Raw genomic sequence first — 27,673 nt, forward strand, 5'->3', positions numbered from 1 at the left:
ATAATGGAATCTGAGGTGTGATATAGGACGCTCGGCGCAGAGTCAAACAGCTAGAACTAGCGCCTTGAGCCAAGTATCCTTCCCTTTCCCGCCAGTGTTTCTCTAGGGTGGCAGAGGCAGGTGGTGGCCTGGGAAACCCTGGGGGCTGGTGGGAGAGGAGGAAGGGCATTGACATTTTCTTTCCACTTCCTCCTGGCTCAGACTGGTGTCCAGGAGTTCTAGAATCCCCGACCCAGGGAGGGACAGGGAATCTCCCTCTCCTCACACTCTCCTCACACTCTCTCCACGCCCTTCAGCCTCCAGGCCCACCTCACTACCTGTGCTGCAAGCCATCCCCTCTGCCAAGAATGCGTGTGTCCTCTCGCTTTGGGGAGGTGGCCCATTAAGGCTCCTCTGCCCCTCCCCGGGTACAGAGTATACCTTGTGGTTGTATGGGTCAGGGCAGAGGCTGGGGTTGTCCTGAGGGTGTCCAGCACTGTGTTTAGCTGTGGTTAGGTCCTAGTGCCGGATGGCAGTGGTGAGGCTACAGACTGAGAAGGAACGAAAGACCAGTAAAAGGTGGCTGACTGGGGTGGGGAGCTGGGAGTTGGAGCCATCTACCCAGCTTGGCATTGGGCTAAAGCCATAGCATTTCTATAATGGATAAGCCTGACATCCTGGAGGATTGCTGGAGTCCTGGAAGACTGACAGTCACCCTTTCCACATGCTCCTACACAAAGGCTGAAAACCTAAAATAACCTCTCGGGCCTGACCCAGCTATGGTCCACCTAGCCACTGAGCCGATGCAGAACTCCAGACTAGAAAACCCTTGTTTTATTCAGCACCCGGGCAATCTTGCTGTGTGGAATGGCCAAAATATAAACATTAACAACCAAAAATAGACAAAAGGATGTTGTAGAGGAGAGTTAGGTACAAAATGGAGCCTGGCATCCAGAATCCCTGTGGTTTTGGTCCACGTTCACTCCCTGAGGCCGGCAGGGAGGGATGCTCCAGCCGCCAGCTGCCCTTGCCCTTGGGCTAGGGGGCTGGGCTTCTTGGGGGGAGGCTGCCTGGGAGCAGGGCCTGCTTCTAAAGGAAAGACAAGGGGGGGGTCTGTCCACTCAGAGGTCAGGACCTAAGGAAAGAAAGAGTTGATTAATGGCATGACATCTGCGAGGTGTCCCGCTTCCCTGACAGATTCCCTTCTCTAGATGAGGTTCCCGTGCTGGGGCAGGCAGAGGTCTCCATCTTCCCCAGGAGTGTGGGCTCAGGGCAAAATTTCCTTCAGGGCCCAGCACCTCTTAGGGCATAGTGTCAGCATGCCTCCAGCCAGCTGTCCCAGGTTCTAGGTGCTATTGTCAGGAAATGCTTCTCTGGATGTTATGTTCTAATCCTTTTCCCTTAAAAGGGAGAAAAAAAATCTCCTTTCCCTCTTCAGAAACACGATGGAAACCCGCGTGTGTCAGTCCCGTGGCCTTTCTGGGAACACTCTGTGCAGCTTCCTGTGCATGCTGACCCAGCAGCCTGCTTGTGGTCAGGGTCACCAGGACACTCTAATAAGACCTGGGGCTTTCCAAGCACTTATGTAAAGATGTCTTGGAAGCAAGGGCCTTGGCCTCCACAGCCACAGGCTTAGGGAAGCACAGGGATGGCCCAATTGCTTCTGTCTACCCTCTGAGGACCATGATGGTGCTTATGGGGTCCCTGTGGCCCGAGACATATCCTCACAGGCCTTGAAGAGCAACAAGGCATTGGGAACTGAGGCCAATGAAAGCCAAACAGTCTTACAGAACAGGACCTGGTTGATGGTAGCCTGATTCTACTCTGAGTAACCTGATCTCTGGACTGAAGCAAAGTTGGCAGCACCCATTCTTCCAGATGTGAGCATGTGAGTGGGAGTAATAGTTAGCTTTGTGGATACAAGAGCTGTCTCTAGATATGCTATGGCCCTGGTCACACACTCAGTCCTGACCCTGGTCACACACTGAGCCCTGACCCTGGTCACACACTGAGCCCTGACCCTGGTCACACACTCAGCCCTGATCCTGGTCACACACTGAGCCCTGATTCTTCTCACACACTGAGCTCTGACCCTGGTCACACACTCAGCCCTGATCCTGGTCACACACTGAGCTCTGACCCTGGTCACACATTGAGCCCTGATCCTGGTCACACACTGAGCTCTGACCCTGGTCACACATTGAGCCCTGATCCTGGTCACACACTGAGCTCTGACCCTGGTCACACACTGAGCCCTGATTCTTCTCACACACTGAGCTCTGACCCTGGTCACACACTCAGCCCTGATCCTGGTCACACACTGAGCTCTGACCCTGGTCACACATTGAGCCCTGATCCTGGTCACACACTGAGCCCTGATTCTTCTCACACACTGAGCTCTGACCCTGGTCACACACTGAGCCCTGATCCTGGTCACACACTCAGCCCTGATCCTGGTCACACACTGAGCCCTGATCCTGGTCACACACTGAGCCCTGACCCTGGTCACACACTCAGTCCTGACCCTGGTCACACACTGAGCCCTGATCCTGGTCACACACTGAGCTCTGACCCTGGTCACACATTGAGCCCTGATCCTGGTCACACACTGAGCTCTGACCCTGGTCACACATTGAGCCCTGATCCTGGTCACACACTGAGCCCTGATCCTGGTCACACACTGAGCTCTGACCCTGGTCACACACTGATCCCTGATTTTGGTCACACACTCAGCCCTGACCCCAAGGCTTAACCTCTCATACTTCCCATCTTTTTACAGGCACACACTTTGGAGTTAAAATGCCTCTTCGGGACTTGGAGTTTCTACAGTCTGACCTCAACTGCTGAACTCAGCCTAAAGCACTGGGACATGTTTAGGAGAAGAATATAATTTTGATCCAAGCAAACATTTTAAAGTTATAGGGGGTAGAGAGGAGTTGTAAGTTTGTAGGCAGACAGCCTCTCTGCAAAGGAGTGATTCAGGAACCTGAATTCCGCTGGCCTGGGACATCAGGTGCTAAGGACCCTGATTCATATACTAAAAGTCCAGACCCAGATTCTATTGACTTTCTGTATGATGGCGCTCCAGGGACAGAGGTTGGCTCATTCCAACTACTCCTAATCTGGGGTTTAAACCCAGTCTACTTGATAATGACACCAATGAGCATGCCTGCTGATCTGAGTTCCTCCATGTGCTGGGGACCCGGACATGCTGGCATCAGGCCTGAAGTCCTCATCCCCAGCTTACGTGGGAAGTGTGGGAGGAAGGTAGCTCTGAGAGCAAAGGTGTTATCAGCACAGATCTGCAGACTAGGATTGCAGAGCCCATGCACTCGACCGGACCATTCTGCATTCTGCCAGTTTCTATCTGGAAACCCTAGGGGGACACAGGATTGAAGCCCATGTCAGTACCCCATAGCCTTAGGCCCATCGTGAACACTCAGCTCCCTACAAAGGGTCTTCCTCCTAGACACATCCACAGCTGTGTGTGGCCATCAGTGACCCAAAGCACAGGAGTCATAGGTATTTCAGGGAGTCTGCCTACTCCCCAGGCAGGAATGTGGTTGGGGTAGGAGTCAGGCGGCGGGAAACACGTACTGGACAATTTTGCAGTTTGTTGTGGAAACATAGCGACCTGTGTAGTGGATGTTGCACCTCACTACATTGTTGGTGAAGTCAGACTCCAAAACAATGTACTTGGGGTTCACATGGACCTGGAGAAGAGAATGGAAAAAGGAGGCCTGTCAGGAAGATACACCCCACCTGGTCACCAAGGAAGGCAGTGGAGAGGCAGACAGACGCAGAGGTGATGCAGAGAGAGGCAGAGTGATGGAGACAGATGTGGGGGACAGACAGAGATCTTGGACAAGGAGATCTTGGCCAGGCATCAGAAACTTCCCCAGAGCCAGAGCCCATCCCAGGAGGGTCCAACAGATGGCGCTGTTGCCAGTTTCTGCCCCAGGGTGAGGGAGGGCTGGAACAGGGGGCACTCACAGTTGTTTACCACATATCCCTGTCCGGGTGACCTAGGGGGTACCCGGTTGATGTCAAGGTATTTACCGTACCCTGAAGCCAACATTTGTTAAGAAGAAAGCAAATCGTGACAGGTTGGATTAGCAGAGGTAGGGATCAGTCACTGCAGGACACTTGAGAAGGAATGCAGTTGAGCTGGGGTGCAGCTCTATGATAGAGCACCTGCCTAGTATGAATGAGCTCCATCTACAAGCTCTCTCACACACAATTGATTGATTGATTGATTGATTGATTGACTGACTGATCTGAAAAGGAGCCCGGCTGGAGAGATAACTCAGCTTTTAAGAACTTGACTGCGCTTCCAGAGGACCCAAGTTTGGTTCCCAGCACCCACATGGCACTTCACAGCCTTTTGTACTCCAGTCTCAGGGGATCCAAGGGCCATGTGCTGGTCTCTGGAGGTACTGTCCACACACGGTCACAGATATACATACAGGCAAAACACCATGTAGAAAAAAAAGAAATTTAAAAAATTTTTAAAATTAAAAATAGCAGATGTTACTTGAACTGAGTGTACTCTTCACGGCTTGAAGTACGTACTGTTTGTGTGGTCAATTTGCCCACTGTCTGGAACTCACTCGTCTTTGACGAGTAGCTCATCAGGCAGGACTCACTCACACGCACCCTGTGGAGCAGAGCTCAGGTGGAGTAGCAATGAGTTGCTTCTGTTTTGTGTTTTGAGGGACACCTCTCTGCTGGGAAGAGCCACCACCCACGGCTCTCCCCACACTGAACTTTGGTGTGGAGCAGATCTAAGAAAGCTGACATCATCCCTACCTTTCTCACCACCCCCACCCCCACCACGTGCTTGCATGAGGAGCTAAGATTTAACTTCCTGGGGTCAGATCATGGGGACATGGCCCTACACTGAGTGTGTGGGTGTGCCAAGCTGGGCTGTGTGTGACACACTTTTCTACTTGTCCCAGCACCAAAGGAAATGATTGATGGGGTAAGCTCACACCACTCCATGTAGAAGAGGGCTCCTGCTGGAAGGAATCTTGGTTACAGATGCCCTGGGGCTTGGTACATGTCCCACAAGGAGATGAGAGCCTGCTATTCAACATATGGGAGGAGGGGCTAACTGGCTTTCTGGGTCTTTGTCACTTAGAGATGAAGATGTCATCATCACCTCTCCTCTAGCTATGATGGGGCTGAAGATTCCTTGGGGTCCTTCGTTTGTTTGTTTTCTGAGATAGGGTTTCTCTGTGTAACAACCCTGGCTGTCCCGGAAGTCACTTTATAGACCAGGCTGGCCTTAAATTCAGATATCCTCCTGTCTCTGCCTCCTAAGTGCTGGGATAAAGGCGTGTGTCACCACCGCCTGGCCCCTTGGGGTCTTTAGTGGAAGAGAAGCCTGTCTACTTGAGACACACATGATCAGGAAGGAACATAATCTCAGATAACATTGCAGATGGCAGCCCAGCTGAGCAACTAGGGAGGTGGGGACATAGTCAGAGAAGGGAGCATCTTTTAGAAGCGAGAGATGATGAGCATGGGCATCAAGTTGGAGAGAATGTTCCAGACTGTGAGGCCCACCTTGAGGATGTAGTTCCCAGGCTGCACATCAGTTATGTCAATCCATTGGCAGTCAATGTCTGCGTTGTAGGTGTCATAGCAGCCTGGACTCAGACCCTAGAGAGAGGGATGGAGAGGAGAGGTTGTATCTCAGACCCACCCCATGTCCATCCAAAGCAGTCTGAGGGCTTCTGTCTCTGAGCTTCCTCCCTGGCCCGGGCTCACAGTGGTTAGGGCCCTTGCTGAGCCACTGGATGGATGAGTCAAGCAGAAGATGGAGATGCCATAGGCAGAGGGGGCATGAAGTGAAGGAACAGATGCTTGAAGATGCTTGACAAAGCTGAAGGTAGAGATGAAAAGATAGATGGAAACATGGATATTTTGTGGATGAACTCATGGAAAGATGGTTTAGGACAGACCTTTGACCCTCTTTAGGCAAATAAGACATGATGTTATGTGGGATGAGGAAGGGAGAGACTTGTGCAGGGCCTGTGATGGTCTCAGGGCTGGCAAGAAGACCCTCCACCAGAACTAAGTGGGCACAGCCTTGGCACTTGCCCATTCTTCGCTTGGCTGGCTCACTCCCCAGCCCTATACTCCTTTATCCACCCTGCCACACTAGCCCAACCTGTGTGTGGGAGGTGCATGCATAGCGCTTGAGGTTGCCAAAGTCACAGGTGCTGTCCTCCAGGCAGAAGCTAGCCTTGTGTCCCTCTGCCACTTTCTTGCCCGTGGCTGCATCAAGCAGGTCATAGTGGCTGAACTCGTCCATGCTGTGGTAATGTCTGTGGGAGGAAAGAGAAGAAGCCTAGTTTCCCTGGGGCTTTCCTTCACATGCCTCTGCCGAGATGAGCTAGGTGATGGGCTATGGTGGCTTCCTAGCTACGGAGTCCTCTTTTCTGAGTCCCACAGGGTAGCATCTCTGGTACTAGGTCACCTCAGAACTCCACCTCCTCAGGTTCCTTACTTATTTTCTGGACTCCTTCCTGTTCTGGCCTCCCATGGGCAAAATCCTGCATTCTAGACATTTCCATCCTTTACCAAGTCTGACCACTCTATGGCCCATCTATCAACTCAGTTTTGCTGAGGGTCCTTGGCCAGCAATACTTTTCTAGGGCAGGAGCAAGCGCCCACATCACCCAGAATGCTAATGGGGAGGACTCAGGGACCAAGGGCCCTGACCCAGGAGAGGAAGTAGCAAAGGCCAGTCAGCCTCACTTACTGGTGGCAGCTGTGCCACTCCCAGGTGTGGCGAGGCCGGTTGGGGAGAAAGTCCGCTGTGCCCTGGTTTTTCACACGCTGGGGGAAGCGCAGCAACACTCGGAGGTCGTAGTCGGTGGCCTCTGGGGCATAGGCTGTGCTGTGGGGACAGGCAGGGAGACTGGGATGGTACTGTGTCACCAAAAGTCAGCGTATGCTGACTACAACAGGCCCTGTGTCCAGCCCTTAGCCACTGTCCTCTCAACCCCCTCCTGCTCCAAAGCTACTGACGCTTGACCCTGCACGACAGTGAGGTCTGGCCTCTTCTCTGGTGACACTACCCACACCTGGCTTCCTTTCCTCTCTGGCCTTCTGCGTGTGACTGGCAGCTGTTAACAGACTCAGATCACAAGCTTCCAGGCAACTCAGCTAGAGACAGCACCCACCACCACCCTGGGAGAGGTTGGGGTCACATAAAAATCTTTGGATTTAAAAATAAACAGTTCTGGCCTATGAAGACAGCCCAGCTGCTACAGTGCTTGTCTTGAAAGCATTGAGAGCTGAGTCCAATCCTTAAAGAACCCCAACAATAAACCCAACTGTGGAGTTGTGTGCTTCTAATGCTAGCACTGGGGAGGTAGAGACAGGGGGATCCCTGGAGCTTGCTGGACAGCCAGCCTAGCCTAACTGGTGACCTCCATACCAGTGAAAGACCCTGTCTCATAGGCAGTCAACAACCTGGAAGACAACATGCCAAGTTTTCATTGGTTTTCACTTGTACATGAACACACATTGCCTGCACACATATTAATATAAATAAATATTTAAAATAGAGCCTAGCAGCCATACCCAGGAGCATCTAAACTCTTCCCTCTTCTGGACAATGCTAACCGGTCTTTTGTGTGTGACTGAAAGCCAGCCCTGGGCATCTTGGGCTAAATCTCCATGTTCCTGGTCTACTACAGATTGAGGGACAGCTCAAGGGCTGTTCTCCCACAAGACTTCTGTCTTTTCCCCTTCTTCCCATGCTGTTTGCATGGCCATAGCTCTAGAGCTCATTTAGCTTCCTGGTTCCAATTCAAATCCCTTCCTCCAGGAAGTCTGCCATAGTTGTACTTAGAAGCATCCTAGTTTGACTGTGAGTCCGCAACACTACTTACGGCTCACCCTGATGTCACATGCACCCTGGGCTGGTGCAAGTGTGATCAGACCATCTCTCCCTGACGACCTGCCTTCAGAACCAGCAATGTGTTCTTTCCCTTCTGGAATCCTGCTCTCCCATTCATGTGGGATTTTAAATTCCCAGGAGGGATTTCTTTTGTGAGAGGACACACACACACACACACACACACACACACACACACACACACACCAGGAAGCCTGGCTGCCAGCTCCTCTCTTTGCAGCTGACCACTGACAGCTGTCCTGGCTGGCCTCATTTGGGGCCTGGTTACAAGGCCAGAGGCGAGAGGTGGCCTGTTGTGGGGATTAGCTCTCTCCGAGAATATGTCTGGACAGCAGGCAGCTCAGACTCCTGTCTGCCAGGACGTAAGGCCCTTGGCCCTGTCTGGAGGAGGCTTGGAATCTGTCTGTGTCTGGGTTGAAACAAAACATCCTCCTTGCCTTGGTGAAATCCTGCCCTGCTGTTCGGCTCAGAACATTGTGGGAAACCAGCAGGATCTAGCGTCTAGGCCCAGCTTGGCCAGAGGCTTGTGGCGAGACTTGAAGCAAATCCCCTCCCTTCTCTGGGTTCAGCCTGCAGTGTGGGACCTGGCCCAGGCTCCAGTCCACACTTGAACTGACTGGAGAGTCCTCCCACTGCAGGGCCCCAACTCTGTAATCCTCTACCCAGCCTTCCTAGAGGCCACAATCCATGTAGGCCCCGCCCTCTGTGACCTTACTCAGCCTCAGTTCTAACCCCAGCCCCAGAGCTGGGCATCCTGGCTCTCACTCTACTCCTGCTGTCTGCTTAGCTTTGTCATCAGAGCCTGGAGTGAGGGGTCACTCACTCCAGCTAGTTGGAGAAGCCACCCAGGACAGAGGGCAGGCTGTGTTCTCATCCAACTGGGAACTTGGGGCTGGGCACTTGAGATGTCCAAGATGTATTGAGAATTTGGCTTTAACTAAAACAACTCAGACTCTTGCAGGCCTCCACGGAGACTGAGCACTTATCACTGGAGGCATGTCAGCAGAAATGGTGTGGTCTCTTCCCAAGGACAAGGGGCACAGAAAGGCCTGATGGTCAGGTCAACCAAGTGGCTGTCCGTGGATGATCCCCATCTGTGATAATGTAAGGGACTTTCACCAGAGTGACAATCAATTGCTCCACCCTTCACTATGACTAGCATAATTTTAAAGACAGATGGCTTAATCAAAGAAGCATTAAATTGAGTTATATGCTGATGAAAGTTCTTTATCTTACCACAGACAGATGAGAGAGAGAGTTTGTGGTCAACTAATCTGAGGGGACCACAGGGCTAAAGGTCTAAAATGAATAAATGTTGACATTCCAAAGGGTTTCCTAGAGAGTAAAAGGTATGAGAGTTCACATATAAAAATAAATAAATAACAAATACTGTTTTAACTGGGCAACTAAGGAGGGAAACTATGCTTTTGGCACCCCTGTCCAGAAGAGCAGCAGAGTAATGTCCCCTCTAACCAGGTCTTTTAGCACAAGGACAGGACCCCAAAGCACAGAAGCTGAGCAGAATGAACTGCTGATAAACCAGACGTGTAGGCAATGTGTCTAAGGTAAGAGGAACACACTCCTTCCCTTTTCCTCACACCTACACCCAGGCAAGATGGCGGTCAGGGCTCTGAGAGGCTCGGATACTTTGCCAGGCTCTGGGTGGCTCCCATACACTACTGCAAGGCCGTATGCTTCATCCCCCCCCCCTCCCCCGGCCAGCTCTCCTTACCTGGCCAGGCACTTCTCCTCCGCCGCACAGCGCAGGGAATACAGATGGGCTCTCTGCACATATGTGGATGCCTGCACGTAGTTGGGGTCCGGGACCAAATCAGGGAGGCCTGGAGAGAGCAGGAGAGGAAGAGCACAGTAGGAACAAGAGGGTCAGGATGTCTGCTGCTGGCTCTAAGGACCTCCTCCACCAAACTGTGGCCATTCTCCCTGGCCGGTGGGTCCTAGGCTCAAGGACCTCAGCAGCAGCTAACTGCCTCTACAGCTTGGTGGTGCTGGGTTATGGAGACATCCTAGAAGATCTGGAACGTGAACAAGACCCAGGAACTGGAAGAAAATGTGTCTGGAAGGTGGAACGGCATGCCATGAGCAAAGGCTTAGATGGGACCAAGGAGACGAAGGAATTCCTGGCAGAGCTGTTCCCTCTGTCCTTGCTCCTCAGACCTTTGCATACTAGCCAAGACACTCCTTTCACCTCTATAGCCCACCCTCTTCAAGGACCACCAGGACAGTCTGGGCTTATGGCCCAGGGTAGGCCCCAGAAGGTTCATGGGCAGAGCTAGGTGGGTATTAATTGGTAGGAGGGGGTGAACAGGAAGAAAACATGTTCCCTGAGCCAGCAAAGTCAGCCTGGTGCCAGCTAAGCTGCTCAGGATATGCTCTTCTTGACACCTGCTGCCACTTCTGGCCATCAGAATCTAAACCAACCCACATCCATTCCCTGTAGGAAACCTGTGGTGTCCAACTCGAAGGAGGGCCTGGCTCCCTCCTTATAGGGCCCAGAGAAAGTCTAAAGACTGTTTCAACCTTTCTTTGTTCTCTAGGCTACACCAAGGTAGTCCACCAGTAAGAGTCTGAGTAAGTTACCAGGAATAAGCGGAAACCATAGGCAGGAATCAGACCCATCTCATAATGTAATAAGGACATTGATCTTGATGTTGAGAGCGAGGGCACAGGGGAAGGGTGGTGGGAGTTGATCATCGGTCTACAGCAAGCTTACAGTGGGGTGCCTGGGGCTCCTAAATTCTATCAGGCCTTTAGGATTCTGTCCTCCAGTAAATGATAAAAGGAGACTGTAATCTCCTTTTAGCATCTTAGCCCTCTGCTCTTGGGGAGTAAAGGCCTTGGAAGGGTAAAGGCAGGCAAAGTAGGGCACTTGAGTCATGGGAAGGGGCTCCCTGTTTATCATTCCCTCCCATTTTAAAGGTCCTGACAATGAGGCAGACAAAGGGAAGTCTGGTTTCATAGTCTTTGACAGATGTGTGTGCCTGCACACACACACACACACACACACACACACACACACACTCACTCACACTTATACACATCCCTTGGGCCCCTGCCCTGGACCTGTTCTCCCTGGAGCCTGAGCCTCAGGACAGCCTGATCTGGGTAGCCAGGGTGACCTCACCTACTTGGAATGGAGAAGTTTAGAGTACAGGGTGGGTGAGGATGAGGTGGCTCCTGGCAAAGGGGGGACTTCTTGGCCAGCCTAGGCTCTATGACATGAGCCCCCTGGAATGTTTGCAGTCATTTCCCAAGGGACCCTCAGGACCGCAAACCAGCTGGGAGATGGTTCTCACCCACTGGTTCCCAGAAGCTTCTGGAAGAGGGGTAAGGAAGAGAGGAGGGGTCCCATCTCCCTACCCTCTAGCAACTCAGCAATAGGTGGGTGTGGCAGCTGGGCTTAAGCCTCATGGGTCCAGCATTCAGCACCAGACAGTCTGCCGCTCCCATCCCAGGCCCTATTTCAACAAATACTACACAGATGGCTCCATGGAGTTTTCCTGGCCCGACCCTTCCTCTCTAGACTGTTTCATGAGCTGGCTGTGCAATCCTGGACAGTCAGAAGAGCCAGAGTCCGAGGCTAGAGGCACTTGGGGCCAGTTACAGTGCTCTTGTTCTCTGATTGAGCTTATTAAGCCCAGTGACCACACAGGAAGCCCTGACCCAGGTTATACAGTGAGTATGGATTCTGGCCACACACTGAGCCCTGATCCTTTGACTTGACTGTGGTCCCTCACCTAGCTTTAACTCTCATCACACACTGAGCCCAGATCCTGGTTACACATAGAACCCAGAACCTGATCACATACTGAGCCCTTGTCCTGGTTACACATAGACTCCTGATGAGGAGGATGTAGACCCTGGCCTTAAGGCCCCATCTGAACAGAAGGAACCTACAGAAGAATATGAGGAAATCCAGCTGCAGAAAAATTCCCAGTATGTGCATCCCACAATGTCACATGGCGTCACACTAGTAATCAGGGACGGCTTCCTGAGACCAGAGCCAGAGTTCAATGTTGAGACTGACCAGCAGCCTGTCCCTAGTCTCTCCAGTGTACTCTACTGATAACTCCTCCCAGAACCTCCTGGGCTTATACCAAAGTTCCATTGGAATCAGAAATGATAGCTGATGTTAAAACAATTCCTTTTGCAGGGTCTTTTCTCTTACTGTATTACTTTAGTTTACTATCTAGAAAAAGAAACTGAGGACAACAATACTAAGATTCAGAGATGTTGATAGAACCCAGTTCAGTGTGTCCAGGATCAGGGTTCAGTGTGAGATAAGAGTCTAAGTTTGGTGTGTAACTAGGATCTGGGCTCAGTGTGTCCAGGATCAGGGATCTGAGTGTGATAAGTATAAGTTCAGTCATTGCTAGCAGACCACATCCTCTGCTTCTTTATTGGTTAGTGGCTTAAAATGCAACTGCCCACCTCCATGAATGTGTGCCTATCTCTTTAAGACCCCAGGATATACTATACCTTTGGAAGCCCATCTAGAGAGAGCAATGGATGTGCTTATATTCACACAATGAGTGAGGACAGTGTCAGGAAAGCCTACATCTCGGTTCCCTCATGTCATTCTTCTTTTTATAAAAATAAACTTTGGGGCTGCAGAGATGGCTCAGCAGTTTAGAACATTTGTTCTTGTAGAGGACCTGGGTTCCAATCCCAGCACCCAGATGGCAGCTCACAACCATCTGTAACTCCAGTTCTAGGGGATCTGACACCACCTTCTGGCTGCTGTGAGCACTGCACACACATGGTACACATACACATATGCAAACACAAATCAAATAAATATATACAAATAATAGACTTCTTTTTGAAGTATGATCTACACACAAAGGCCCAGATTTTTGGTGCAGTTTGGCAAGGTTCTGACAAATGTATGCTGCCATTAATTGCCACCACAACAGAGGTAGGAAAATGTCTCCAACCCTGGCACACACCTATAGGGTTTTTAAATCACTGCAGATTGGTGTTGTCTTTTTTAGCAGTTACATGAATTCACTCCCGCCATGAGCTTAGCATTGTCTTTGATTTTGACCACTACCAGAGTCCCTGTGACTTACCTAACCCCTACCACCCTAGCTGTGCCCCACCCCTATTATGCCCTGGTGGTCCTGGAAGTTCAGGCCTGGTCTCCCATCTCAGGTCCCAGGGAGTACAGGCCCTTCCCTTAGCTGGTATGCTTTTCCAGAATGGAATAAAGCTTCCTTCTCCAGGCTGTGATCCCTGGGGACATTCTGACAGCAGCCAGGCTTAGGCTCTCATTCCCTTTTGGGGGCTTGGGTATGGGGGAAGTTTGGGTGATGACTTAAAGTAGATAAAGGAAGCCCTACATGGAGCTTGGTAGGTACAGGGATAGGGGAGTCTGGTCTGCTGTCATTGGCTTGTAGGACACAGGCAAGTTAGTCAATGTGGAAAAATGAGTGTGGCCATCCCCTTTCCAAGATGGGCCAAATTCAGGGGTCCCATCAGTTATGGGGTGGGAGTGGGATGTATTTTCCAACAAATTTACAGTCTGTCACCCAAGCCTCAGGTCTGGACCTGGAGACTAAACACTTGGTTTCTGATACTTTTCTGTGAGATTCTCATGTTTTTCTAACTATGGAGAATGGTATACATTTCATGTTTTATTAGTTCAGGAAAAAAAACTGGTCCATGGTCTGTGTGCTGTGTTCTCTCATCTTCCCTTAGGCTTCACTTCCATTCCCATTAGGTATGTCCTAGAGCACTTGTAGATCTTAGCTCATATCAGATGGGGCTGTGCTGAAAACACACATGAGATCTGGGCATGGCAACTCACGCCTTTAATCCTAGCACTTGAGAGGCAGAGGCAGAAGGATTTCTGAGTTTGAGGCCAGCCTGGTCTATAAACTGAGTTCCAGGACAGCCAGGGATACACAGAGAAATCCTGTCTCTAAAAATGGGAGGAGGAGGAGGAGGAGGAGGAGGAAGAGGAGAAAAAGGAGGAGGAGGAGGAGAGAAGAAGAACAAGAAGAAGAAGAACAAGAAGAAGAAGAGGAAGAAGAATGGATCCAGGTTCAGTTCCCAGCATCTAAATGGCAGCTCAAAACCATGTGTAACTCCAGTGCCAGGGAATTTGATACCCTTTTCTGATATCTTCAGGAATCAGGCATGAATGTGGTGCACATACATATACATAAAACAAATGTATATGACAAAACATTCATATACATAAAACATACATGATAGTCTTACAGGGCCTGTACTGTTGTGATTTTTTTCAGTCACTGTAAACCTTCAGGACTTTTGCACAGCTTGACACTGTGAAAGAGGAGTCTGCCTCCCCAGGATCCCATCTGACTGGTCTCCTGGGAGGGAGTGGCCTTGAGCTCTGTTCCACACACATGATGGCTTGACACAGCACCAGCTCCCTTTTGAACCCACAGGGGACTTTCAATCCTGCCCAGCTTCCTCCCTAGTCTCAGTGTCACAGGTTGGGAGTGGATCACAGCCTAAAGGCTGTGTGGACAGCCTTCTTCTGTTGCCCCCTCTGAGGGGCTGGGTCCTATCAGTGCTGGCTGAGCTTGTATGTGATCTTCTCCAGGTCTCTCCGCCTCCATACATCCCTGTGCCAGGCCTCTGTATTCATTCTTCCCTAGGAAGGGATGTGCTGTCACAGCCTGAGCCAGGGTACTGGGAACACTATGTCAGAGGACAGTAAAGACCCTTAGGATGTCCAAAGCCCAGGGATCAGCTAGGGAGGGCCTGGGTGTGAATGAACCAGGTCCCAAGCCATTATGCAGGCAGGCAGAGAGCTTTCCTGCCATGGTGAGCCCCTAAGCCAACACAACGAAGATCTAAACATTGCATTTCAGCTCTGTCCTCAGAGAGTCCTCTGTGGCAGCCAGGGTTCCATGCAAGGACCAGTCACAGTGATTCTTTCAGCCAATGGCCTCAGGACAAGCCTACCTGTCCTCCATTCCTAGGCTAGGTCTGATCCTTCTAGACTAATCCCATGATGGCAATGACTATGAGCCTCTTTCTGGGTAGGATCCAAGAGGGGTATTCTGGTGCATAAGACCCCAGAGGTTAATTCACCACTGTATTGATCTTCCCAGTGTACTGGCCCAGTTTACCTAACTGAAGGATGCCAGGAGAACTGAACCAACTGGCTTTTGAGCACAGGTTGGATGGATCCATAAACACTTGGAGATAAAAATACGTTTTTCAGAGCTATTCAATCCATTTTCCAGCCTTGGGCAAGAGCCCGAGACCTCTCCTGACCTCAGCAGCCCATGCTTCAACAGTCAGGAAATTATCCCACTGGCTGACCGACCCCTTCCTGCCTCATTAGGAATCCGCTCCCTCCTAGCCAGTATATTTGTGTGCTTGGGCAAGTCTACATCCCACCTGTTTTCCTCTAGCTTTGCAGGTTCTGTGGGTTCCATAACCCTCTCCTGAAATCTATGTTCCCTAGGCCCCTGCTGCTGGGGTTCTCAGAGAATGGGAAGTGGAATCCAACAAAGCCCTAATCTCCTGAGCCCAGGACTGGAGGATAAACACAGTCCAGCAGAAACCCATCAGTCGGTTGTGAAATATGTGCTGAGTGGGATGCTTTGGCAAGTGAACACAGCCAGACTCCAGAGGAGCCCCTAGGTGGGGAAATCGGAAAGCTCTGCCCGGCTCAGACTCGAATAAGGATGATCCAGAGACAGAGCTGGCAGCTCCCAAACCCAGGAGATTATTAGCTAATAATTGGAACATTAAGTTGTCAGCACCCGCCCAGAGGTGCCCCACCTGTTCTTGCTAGCTTGTAGGCAAAGGCATCTCCAGAAGTTGCGCTGCCTCATGATGAGGGGGCAATTCCAGGCTGGTAAAGGGGGCTATGATGACTACAGAGCCAGGTCTAGAACCTTCAGTGGCTCTCAACTGTCTAAAGGGTGGAGCCCAGACATGTCAGGGTGGCAGCAAAGGCCTTCTGTGGTCTGTCTTTAGCCTGCCACTCCAGAACTCTAAACTGTAAGCATCAGCAACCAGCTGCTTAACACGGCAGCTTGACCTCTAAACTCTGAGCTCACTACACACTTCTGTGCATGCATGCGTCTCCCGTTCTCATAGTTCATTCTGCTCAAGCAGGGGCAATGCCATCATTAGGTCCCGAGCCCACGTGTCAAGCGTGAGGTCCTCTCCCAGAATCCTGCTTCCTTTTACAACACTCACATCCCGGACTTCCCACCTACACACTCCCAGCACAGCCACTAGGCTCCTGCAGATGAATGAATGGCCCACTCATACGCCTCCTTCTAGTCTTGGTTCAGATGTTACCTTCTTGAGGCCTGTGGTGGTCACCTCTGTGACCTGCTCCCTTGTCCCCTATTCCTGATCTCCTTAGCTACCTCTATTTTAGCCACAGCACCTACCAGTATGGATTATGTCTGTAAATGACATAAAGGCAAACATTTCATGTTTCTTTTCACTAACACCCAGCTGTAAGTGCTCAGCACACAGTAAGGCTAACATATACCAGCCAGATGACTGACGATACTTCAAGAGATGTCATCTACAATCCTCAACTGGACAGGAGCTCCTGAGGGGAGTCGGGTTCATGGGCATTGCCATCTTTTGCCTGCACTGAGCTGCCAGCCTGGGTATCTCATATGTACAGTAGGAAGCTGAGAGCTGGACACTTAAGTCTGTTTTCTTACTGGTTGCCTGGGAGCTAGAGAGGGTAGGGATGGGTCTAGGGTACTGATACCTACCTGCCCAGGTGCTCAGGAGCCAGCACCTGCAGACACTCAGTGAGCAGGTGTGTGAATGCCTGTACCCACAAAGACTCTTGGATCCCCTGCCTATGGAAGCCTCTCTTCATTGTTAAGCAAAGCTGGCATAGTTCCCAAAACCCTTTTACTTGGGAATTGGGAAACCCATGGTTCCAGTTGGCCTATGAGCCGAGAGAAGGGTAGGCTGTCTAAGGTTTGACATTTTTTTTTCTTTTTTTGGTTTTACGAGACAGGGTTTCTCTGTATTGTTTTGGAGGCTGTCGGTCCAGCCCGGCCTCGAACTCATAGAGATCCGCCTGCCTCTGCCTCCCAAGTACTGGGATTAAAGGCATGCGCTGCCACCGCCCAGCTAGGTTTGACATTTTTGACAGCACTGATCTTCAGGTGCTCTCCTTTCTGTCTAGCACTCTGACTCTCTCCTCACTTCCTACAAAACAGTTGGATTCCTGGTTTCCAGGACTTATCACAGGGGGGGAGGGGCAAGGGACCCAGGCCCAGCCCTTACTCTGTAATCCTGAACCCACACAAAACACCCCGGGTCCAGCTGCAGTGGGGAGGAGGCGGTTAGGTCAGGCCATGGGTGGGAACAAGGCTCAGCCTCTCCTTCCAGGCCCCGCCCCCACTGCTGCTCCACAGGAATGCTGGGCACAGGAATTGGAAGCAGGTGTGGGCTGCCTGGCTGGACTTCTGGCGGCCTCCTGTTCCCTTCCTCTCCTGCTTGTTCTAGCCACCGCCTGGGGAGTTTTCCGAGTGTTCTTGGCTTGGAAAGGAAGTGGGGGTGGATTCCAACAGGGTGCTCCTGGGGAGAGGTGCCCCTCCTGAGTCCAGAGGTCTGTGAGGATCCCCCCACAGGTCATCAGGAGAAAGGAAAGAGGTGGGGGGGGGGGAGGCACAGAACTCTCTAGCTAAACCTAGCAGTAGCCTGGTGCCAGCAAAGGCACTGTGGACTCTCCCTACTTCTACTTCTAGCTCCGCTACCAACCCCAGCAACTGGGGGGAGAGGGGACAATGTCTGCAACCTCAAGGCAAAAACACACCGCAACAACAACAGTTGTTCAGAAGTCCAGACGAGTCACTGAACATCGGTGTCTCTGTAAAACACTTAAAGGGTATAGCAAAGTGAGGGCGGGCCAGCGAGAGGACAGACACCCTTCCTAGGTCCAGCTTGGCTGCTGTAACTGTGGCCTAGGTTTCTCTGAGCCGCAGTTCCCTCCTGTATAAATAAAGTGGGTGATAACACTGTCCTATACTGTAACTATACCTAAGGTTGTTGGGGGCTTAAATGAGGAAATGGGAAGAGTGCTTGGCAGAGCGTAACTCATTTATAAGCAGTGGCAGCTACCATCAGACGTCTGTTTAAACAAGAGCCAGCTCCTCAGAGACGTCCAGGCTGAGGGCAGGGAGTGGAGGCCAGGAGACAGGAAGTCGGGGGTGGGGGCGGGGGTGGGGGGGAGGGAGGGGAGTAAGGAGGCTGCCAGAACCCTGGTTATTCCCTCAGACACCCACACCCCTCTTTTGCTGCCACTTACCTGGATGGCCCTCTACAACATTCTCTGTGACAACCAGTACCTAAATAGCCATTGAATGATTGAATACATGAACAAATGAATGAATGAATGAATGAAGTGTGCATGATATGCAGTAACACATAGAAAAAAACTAAAAACAATGCATAGCTTTGAACACAGGATGAGTTCACATGGACTTAAGTCCTGGGTTCACTATCAAAAGTCAGCGAGTGAGTCCTTCATCCTATCTATGGAATGGGACAATTAACAGTCTCAGTGGCTGAGACCTGAGAAAAAGTGGGAAGTCATGTGGACCCTAACTCTCACCAGTGAATGCAGAGGGAGGCTGTGCCCCAGATGCCCAACTGGAAGAGAGGCGGGGCTCTTGTCCTGCCTCTACTTCTTATCTTGTAAGGTATCACCGTGCCATCTTTCTAGGCTCCCTTTTCTTGTCTTCCTAGGCCCTGTGATCTGTGCTACTTTTGTGGCCTGTTCCAGTGTCCGAAACAATGGTACAGCGGAAACCCTGGGCAGCCCAGTACTTAGCGTTAGAGCAAGAGGAGAAGGCTGCTGAGGCAGAAACTGAGTTCAGGATAGACACTTGGAAGCCACACACACAAGGGGGGACGTGGGCGGTGCTCACATGTGTTTGGTGTTGTAAGGACAGATCCACACCCACACACAAGCACAGGCTGCCAGTGCTGGGCCTCAGACCCCTGGGTGTGTGGCCAGGAGGGATGAAGTCAGCCTCGGAGAATCCGCCCTAGGCTCCCACACCAGGCCTGGGGGGCTGATCTCAAGTACAACGCTTGGACTTCACTGGGCTGGGATTTTCCATGGTCCTAAACTAGCAGGGTGGGAGGGAAGAACCAAAATCAGGGGAGTCTAATGTCCCTTTTCTGACTTCTTTGGGAACCCCACATTAGCATGTACCCTAACCCCATCCCCATATCCTATTTTCTCCATGATTGAGGGAGGAGGAACTTAAAGATCACCATCCCTGCACTATGCTTGGCCACCTCCTCTGAGACATCCTCCCTGAGCCTCTGGAGTAGAGGCTCTCAGCATCCACTACAGATGTCCCCCTCCCCAGTCTGATTCACTCCCAGCTTCTGTGATTCTGCTTGTTTTTGTTTTTTCAAGACAGGGTTTCTCTGTGTAGCCCTAGCTGTCCTGGAACTCAGAGGTCTGCCTGCCTCTGCCTCCCGAGTGCTGGGATTAAAGGCGTGCGCCACCATCATCTGGCCCAGCTTCTTTGATTTTTAAATGGAATGCAGAATCCCATGCAGAGCTGAATTATGGCCATGCCAGAGTGGGTGTTCCCCCAGGCTGAGAGTGACCCTCCTCTGTACCTCCCACAGTGTTGGTTCCCAATAAATGGGCCTATTCACACACCAGTGTGTCCTTTCTGCTGGGCTTCTCTCAAGGCAGAGCCTGAATTTAATGCATGCGAGCCTGGGTACCAAGAATACTGCCTTCAGGGGAGAAGCATATTTGATCCAGAATGAACTATGGAACTCTGGGGCAGTAGCTGGGGCCTGTTGAGCACCAAGCACCCCACTCCAGACATGGGCCTTGCCCTATTTTATCCTCCTCTGAACCAAATGATTTCCTTGAAAAGTCACAGGCCCCCCATAGGGGCCCTAGAAACACCATTGGCTGCAGGCCCAGATGTGCAGTCCCTGGCCTGCCTCTGCCAGCCTTGTGGCATTTGAGGCCTTGGTTTTCTCCTCAGTCCAGAGGTGGGGCCCTCCTGGCTCAGCTGAGGTCTTGCATTCTAAGAAAAGCAGCCACAAAAGTCAAGCAGTTGATAGGTAAAACACCATCCCCTCCAAGGGGCCCTGGAGCAAGTCAGCATAAAGCTTTACTAGCCTGCTGCAGGCCTAGTCAAGCTGTTGACAAAGACTCAATGCATTGTCACCAGCGATGTTTGGCATTGCATTATAGGAGGCCCCCACCCCAGTTTTGATTCACCCCTGGCTCCTGTGGTTTTCAAAGTGGGATTCAGAATTAGACTCAGGGCTGTGCAGTGGGTATGGCACAGTAGGTGCCACCCTGCCTTCCAGAATCTCTTTCCTCTGGCCTTCAGCCCTAGGAGCCCCCAAGCAGCAGCTCTTCAGTTAGGCCATCTTGGGTAGACTGAACATTTATCCGATGTTGACAGAGGTTGAGGAGCCAAGGCTGAGCTGGGTCAAAAAGATTCATCTTCACTTGACAGCCCTGGTATAGCAACCCTGGTATGGAGCAGAGAGTTGTGGGCAGAAGGCACTGCCCTGACGGTGTACTGTGTGTGCATTGAGAACTCAGTGGAAACCTTGACAACCCTGTATGGAGAGCATCAGCAAGGGGATTCTAGGACAGCAGAGGATGGGCTGATGGCCATCCAGCACTGGCCAGACACAACAGTTGGCCCCTGTCACAGTAATAGCACATGTGGAAGCTGCCCATCTGGCAGAGGAAGACTGCTCCACCCTGACCCTTGTGTGCAGATGACCTGGCCTTCCCAAGAATAGGTCACATCTTCATCCCTGGGGAAAGCCAGAGGGTGGCCTGTCTCCAGACTCTTTGTCAGAGCCAAAATGAAAGAGAAGCAGTGGCACATTGGCCTGGGTTATGTCTTAGGGAACATCAAAAAGCACAGGACCCAAGATAAGTAATATTTAATATGATATTTTTAAAAAGCAAAATCAGTACAAAAAATCTGCAATGAACAAATATCCTGTTTCAAATAAAGACAAGACTCATACTGACTTTTCAGTTACTGAATCTATTTAAAATTTGGATGTATTTGTTCATAACAGATTTTTAATGCAACAAAATATTACTTAGCTTCATTACCTAGAGTTTTTAGTGCTCAGTTCAACTGTATGCCCAGGCCAGTGGGCTCTGGCATCCCAGCCTTGTGGACACCCCTAAGGGGGTCTGCAAGTTATGTTTGTTCAAGTGCTGCTCTTTGACCTCCTACATAATTCACCAATGACCAACCAGCTCACAGAGGTCCAGGAATGGAGATACAGCTGTACCTCCAGAAGCATTCTTAAGGCCTCTTGACCCTGAAGGTCCATGGTTCCCATGGTCTTTGCCTCAGTCTTTGCATCCAGCATAACATAATTTCTAAGAGTCTTAGGAGATTCCCTGACTGGAAGAGGGAGAAGCAGGGAGAACGGCTTTCCCTACTTGTTCCTAGATGACCCCAGCCAGATCTGTAAAGTCCTTCTTAAAGCCTTGCTAGTCCTTCCTCAATTACCCCAAAGCCAGAGTCAGAATGCAGTGACCCTGATGGATAATGGGTGGATTCAGGGTAGGCTGGGAGGAGAGGCTCACTGTTGTTGGCTACAGAGTTCTTGCTCAACCACTACCCTACCGGGAGGGAGACCTTTGGTAAGAGATAGAGGGTCTAAACCCCTGAGGCAGCATTCACCTGTGACCAGAATGTTGAGCCAAGGACAGTACTCACCGCGACCATTCTGGTTGGGTCTGTACACACTACCCACGCTGAGACGGCCCTGCTGGGCGCCGTTCCGCTCCCCACCCGGCGAGGGCGCATCAGAACTGCGCACAGGCAGGTAGGGCGGCTCCAGCACGCGGAATGGGGGTTGTGGCTCCACCGCACGTGGAGGGACATAGGCTTCGGGCTGTACATTGGCTGCATAGGGAGGGTACCAGCCAAGGCGGGGATCACCAGTATAGGTGCCACCTGCCCCGGCGGGGCCCTGCGCCCCGTCGGTGCTGGGATCAGGGTAGGCCTGTTCGAAGCCCTGGGTGCCTTCATTGTACAGGCTGTGCGAGTAGCGACGGTCAAGGCCGTCGGAGGGTTGAGGCTGAGGCTGAGGCTGAGGCTGAGGCTGCGGCTGGGGCTGGGGCTGCGGTGCATAGGGCCTTTCCGGAGCTGGGTAGAAGCCCTGGGCCGGGTACTCTGGCTGCTCCTCGCCGCCACCTCCATACTCCTCGTAGCGTGCCCGGGGTTGGAAAGGATAGATGACCCCAGCCGAGGCTACAGCCGCCGCCCCCGCACCCATGCCTCCGCCCGCACCGCGGTAGTACACGTAGCCCTGGTCGTAGGTCCGCGATGCGGGGTCGTAGTTCTCATATTGGCTCACAAAAGGCGCCTGAGGGTAGGGGAACTGCTGCTGGTACGAGGATGGCTGGCGGTAGGTGGTGGCGAAGGCCGAGGCCGAGACCGAAGTGGAGGTGGAGCCCCCGTGCCGTTGCTGGGAGACAGAGGTGCGGGCCCGAGCCATGCCTGTGCTGTCCCCGACGGCCACCTCTCGCCAGTTGTCTGGCACCTGGCCGAAGCCGAATGGGTGCCGCGTTTGACCACGCACAGTGTCCGAACCCACACGCCCAGGGATGGGCAGGGATGGCGCTTGCCGACGCCGGGGTCCCCCATGGCTGCGCCGCTGAGACGTTTGGGGCGCGCCTGCCAGCAGCACTCTGGAGCTACTCTCGCCTCTTTGGGGCCCCGCGGGCACGTACTCAGAGCCCGAGTTGAGCAGGCTGTACACCTGCCCGTTGTTCTCCCACTGGATCAGTTGTCGCCAGCGTCCCGGGTCTGAGCCCTGTTCTGGCTGCGTCTGCTGCCCGTGCACCAGGACGCACAGGCAGGCGCCCCACACCAGGGTCCCCAGTTGGCTGCCGGCTCCGGCCAGAGTCATAGTGGCCCTTCTTTAAAGGCCGGGTGGGTAGAGAGGCTCTCAGGAGTGGGCCCGGGTTCGTGCTTCTTTCTCTTCCCACGACCTCGAGGACAGGACGGCTCCTTGCCTGCCCAAGCTTTAGCTTTGTCCATCCTGGCCTTGTCCCGAGCGGGACGGCTCCTCCGATGACAGCATTTCGAGGCCAAGGGGTCAGGGCAGGGCAGGGGCGGTGCCCAGGGCCGCACAAGGCTTCTGCAGGGCACGACGGGCAGGACCTCCTAGGGCCCTTACATGGCCAGCCCCACACTGGCTGGCCGCTCGCTAGGCTGGCGCTTTCCTACTCTGAATGAATAAGCAACAGGCTGGAAGTGTCTGGAGGTTTCAGGAACCTGGTCTGCCTGCTGGGGCCTCCTCCGCGGGGCCCTATGGCCCGCCGGGTTTTAGCTATGTGGCCTGTCCCACAGAGCCATACTCCCTCAGTCCTTGAAGCTTCCAGCCAAGCCACAGACCTGCCTCTTAGGAAGGGAATGAGGCAGGGAGTAGGAGGGGGCCCCTGGGGACTCAGCCCTGTTAAGTGGGGTTTCTGGCAAGCCCAGCAGTGTTAGGATGTGGGCGCTACCCTGCGGGTTCCACTCTGCTCTGAACAGTTTTTCTGAACTCCACTTCCCTCACTGGCTTCACCTCTTCCCAAGCCTCTTGGGATGCCTTCTGTCTTCTCCAAACCTATTGCTAAGAGACATCTTTGTTGGTGATCCTCCCTGAGGAAATGCCTACCTCTGGTTGGGGTCACCCTGTAATTCTGCACTCTGAGGACACTTGACACTAGTCCTAAGTACAAAGACACTGGACCTTCAGCTCTTCCACTAGGTTTCAGTCTATAGGCATGCAGACCACGGTGTGTGTGTGTGTGTGTGTGTGTGTGTGTGTGTGTCCGCGCGCACGCGCGTCTTGGGAGCTAAACAGGTCTTGGGAGCTCATGGCAGATACTGACTTCATGCATCCCAAGTGGTTTCTGTCCTGTGTTTCATGAGTCTGTCATAGCCATAAATAATCTGAATATACACATGGATAAGATGAGCACGGCAGCTGGCAGCCTTGGGTATGGAATAGGGTCGCTGCAAGGCAGAGAAACCTTTAGCATAAACCAGCAGAGAGGGAGGCCTTGGGAGAGCCATGGCTTGCGTATCTTAAGTAAGTTCCTTACCAACTCTGATCTAGTGGCCACATTTAATCAATGGAAGATTATTCCACATAACTCCATTTGTTCTGGCAGATTCTCTGCTCCCTCTGCAGAGGGCAGGGATAATAAAATAGATCACAGACAGTTCAACTTCTTTACTTGGTACCCAAGAAGTTACACTCAAAATGTTGCTCTACAGGCCTCCCTGAGGCTATGTTCTGCAGGTGTGACCTTGGGAGCTGGAGTGCAAAAGTTACCCCTGAGACTTATAAACAAGGGAGGAAGAATCTGTCTCCCAAGCCTGGGACTCTGGAAAACTCCTGGAACCCATCTAAGGAGAAAACAGCCAGAATGGCACTCCTTGGGAACAAGGATCCCTCTGCCCTCCATCCTTACCATGACACATTTATTGACCCACTGAACTGCTTTTCAGGACTGACCCTCCATTTATGTGTTTGGAACATTAGATATCTATAATCTAGCTGATAAATGGGGCTTGCAACTCTGCTGGTGTCATTCTGGCTCTCGGCATAAAGTCTGGATTCTCAAAACAGTGACTGGTTAGCCTGATGACAAGCATGTTTTAGCTCAATTGAAGTCTGGGACCTGGAGGGTTAAGCCTTCCCTCCTTCCTGCTTGCCCCCAGCAGTGTTGGCCTCAGCTGCTGAAAATCCCTGGGGTCCTGTAAGACCTTGCAGCCAGCCAGATGGGCAGCAGAGGAGAAGTGGAAATAGGCCTTAGGGTACCTTTGGCTTGGAGGGAGGAAGGTTTGAGGGAGGATATGGGACAGTTTTGAGGTGGGAAGGGTAATAACGGGACCTTTTTTGCTGGCAGGGTGGAGTGGGGGAGCAGGGAACAGGCGCTGCCTCAGGGTTTTGGGGTGGGTAGATCAGGGCACAGGCCCTGATGCTCAACACTCTGCTGGGAGCCAGCACTTGGCGTGAAACTCTAGCTGGAGTTGGCTCTGGTTCTTTTTTCTTTTTTCTTAATAAGGTCGAATCAGAGTGAGTCAGAGAGCCAAGTTTCCTGTTAGGCTCTGTTTGAATAAACTCTCCTCCGAACAGAGCTTGGGCCTCTGCTCAGGATCCCTGGGCCAGGACTGTGGGTCTGCCAACCATCTCAGCTGAGGCCAGAGCCCTGGGATCCCCAGGATGGGCTTCAGCCAGGGCCTGGGCCTAGCTGGTCACTCCCCAGGGAAGCTGTAAGCTCTCCTGCCTCACAGTCTTGCCTCAGACCTGGGGAGGAGGGCGGATAAAACCTTTCTTGCAGCAGATTTGGGAAGAAGAAATGAGGGGATTATGAACAATATCCAGCACAGCGCCAGACATATGGCCACTGTTTTCTTCCTCTTGACTACTCAGAGAAGGGAGGAGTTTATCTCATTTTCTCTGTCCCTTTCTTGTTTTCATCCATCTTCATCTTTCCTTGCCCAGGGAAGGTTTTTGTCCACATTTCTTAAGGACAGGCTCTCTCCCTGGCTAGCAGGTTAATCATGGAGCCTCGGGAACCTTCTCATTTCATTTTGTGCAGAGCAGGGCCTCCCTTTCCTGGAACCTAGGAGAACAGTTTCTCTCTACCTCTCCACGTGCCTCAGAACCTGGCAGAGTGTCTGCATTCCTAGGCTGAAACCTGCAGCGTGGGGATCTGAAGGAGACCTAGGTCGGGCATGAAGAATGCAGACCACAGGTCAGATGAGGGCTTGAACCCACCAGGCTAGGCTGAGACATAAGCTTTCTTAAAGGGAGGCAGCTCCTTGCCCAGCCTGGACCCTGCTGCAGTCTCCATCCACAATTTTAAACATAGGCATGTGACCAAGTGACAGGGCCTACTGCCAGTTCCTGGCACTAGGAACTAGTCTCAAGGGACCTTTGGAGGACTCCGTGCAAGGCTAAACAAGGTTTATCTACTGTGTCCTCAGTCAGTTACATGCCAATGTTCCCATGGAGCACCATTATCCTGTGACCCTGAGATGAAATTCCAGGATTTGGGGCTGAGGACATGACTCAGTAGAGTGTCTGCCTTGCAGTCATGAGGACCTGAGTTCAATTCCCAGAACCCATTAGAAAAGAGCTGGGCACAGTGGGGCATGTTTATAGTCCTGGGGATAGGAAGAGGAGATGGGAGGATCTCTGGGGCTTTGTGACTTACCAGCTTAGCCTAACTGGCAAATTCAGACCAAGAAGACAGCCTGTCCCTTAAAAAGGCAGACAACATCTCTGGTCATCGAATACATGCACACATGTGTGCACGCCCACGAAAGAAGCTCTAGATGCTGGTAAACAAGAAAGCAGCAGCAGGCTTGCTCAGCGAGGGTTTAGGGGACAGAGAAGGGATAGGAGCTTTGTAGAAGAGGGGACAGGGAACCAACTGGGAATCAGAATTTTCTGTGGTTGAAGGGATAAGGGCAAGCCCTGAGAGTCTACTGTTCTGTGTCACGCACACTGGCCTGCTGTGTCTCCTGTCCTCCCTGCCACTAACTGCCCAGTTTAGTCAGCTCAGGGAAGACCGCATTGGGACTCAAAGCCGGTGGCTGGGGACTGTGTTGCCCCATCTGCTGCCTTTGGAAAGTGGGCTGGAGGATGTGCTGAGCGAGGAGGCCAGGGAGCTGGCACAGGAAACGCTGACTCTGCAGGGAGAGGACCACCAAGTGACCACTGCCAGCTGGGCCCTGTGCCCACCCATCCCCCGCAGCCACATCTGGCGCAATCGTGGGGGAAGTGGGGGGAGCTTTGGTTGGTCCCCAGAGCCAAGGCAGTCATGGAGGGGGCCCAAGGAGGGGGCTGAGGCCCTTTGGTTTGGAAATGTCTCTTTAGGGCTGGAACTTTGGAACAGAAGTGGGGGGGGGTGAACCCTTTTCAAGGGCTGATGGAGTGTTGGGGGAACCCATCCTCCTCTAGGAACCAAGAGAATTCCGTAATTCTGACCACTCCCACTCAGTTTTCCATCCCAGCTCTTCTTGGACCCCTCCTGAGGGTTCTTGGAACAAGATAGTGAGGTCAGACTCCATGAAGGCAGGAAGCCCCCTTGGTTGTCCCCATACTTCTCCCTTGGACACCCTCCCTGGCGGACAGTGGTAGCATTCCTTACCTCTCACCCCACCCAGAATTGCCAAAAGGAGGCTGGTGAGGAGGGGGTGGGGGGTTACTTCCAGGAAGCCTATAGTGGTGGAGGTACTTCAAGTGATTGCTGGAGCCTGGGTGGGAGAGCCCCATCTGTCAAAATTCTAGGGATGGACATGGGCCAGCAAGGGTAGAACAAAAGAGGCAAGAAAGTGCCCTGTCCAAAGGAGAGCTGGCAAAAATCAAACACGATGCCAGGCCCTTAGGCTGAACTTTCAGAACTCTTGGGGAAGCAGAGAAACTAAGGCTCTCTCTCTCTCTCTCTCTCTCTCTCTCTCTCTCTCTCTCTCTCTCTCTCTGTCTCTCTCTCTCTCTCTCTCTCTCCCTCCCTCCCTTCCTCCCCCCTTTGATTTTTGTCTCTGTGTCTTTAACTCCCCGCCATCTCTCTGGGTTTCTCTGCTCATCTCCAGACTCATCCATCCATTCACTTGTGAATGGTCTCTCCGTGTCTCTCTGTCTTGCGATCTCCATCCATTTCCATTTGTTCCCATCACCTCACGCTCACTGCTCCTGTGTGCCCATGATTCTCCTGCGTCTTCCCTCCTCAGTCTG

At 52.2% G+C, this 27,673-nt stretch overlaps 1 protein-coding gene across 1 annotated transcript; it reads right to left on the reverse strand.

Annotated features, from left to right (window-relative positions):
- Window positions 1–791: 791 nt before the first annotated feature.
- On the reverse strand, window positions 792–23,180 carry Loxl1 (lysyl oxidase like 1). The gene is made up of 7 exons (XM_005069620.4): window positions 21,646–23,180; window positions 9,645–9,753; window positions 6,749–6,886; window positions 6,155–6,311; window positions 5,548–5,643; window positions 3,577–3,692; window positions 792–1,114 (listed from the first exon to the last, which is right to left on the reverse strand). Exons 1-7 carry the CDS (start codon window positions 22,841–22,843, stop codon window positions 1,108–1,110), a joined length of 1,821 nt encoding a protein of 606 aa, XP_005069677.1. The 5' UTR covers window positions 22,844–23,180; the 3' UTR covers window positions 792–1,107.
- Between the last annotated feature and the right edge of the window lie 4,493 nt (window positions 23,181–27,673).

This window comes from Mesocricetus auratus, unplaced genomic scaffold, assembly GCF_017639785.1.
Source record: "Mesocricetus auratus isolate SY011 unplaced genomic scaffold, BCM_Maur_2.0 Super-Scaffold_100022, whole genome shotgun sequence".
Classification (NCBI taxonomy): Eukaryota; Metazoa; Chordata; class Mammalia; order Rodentia; family Cricetidae; genus Mesocricetus; species Mesocricetus auratus.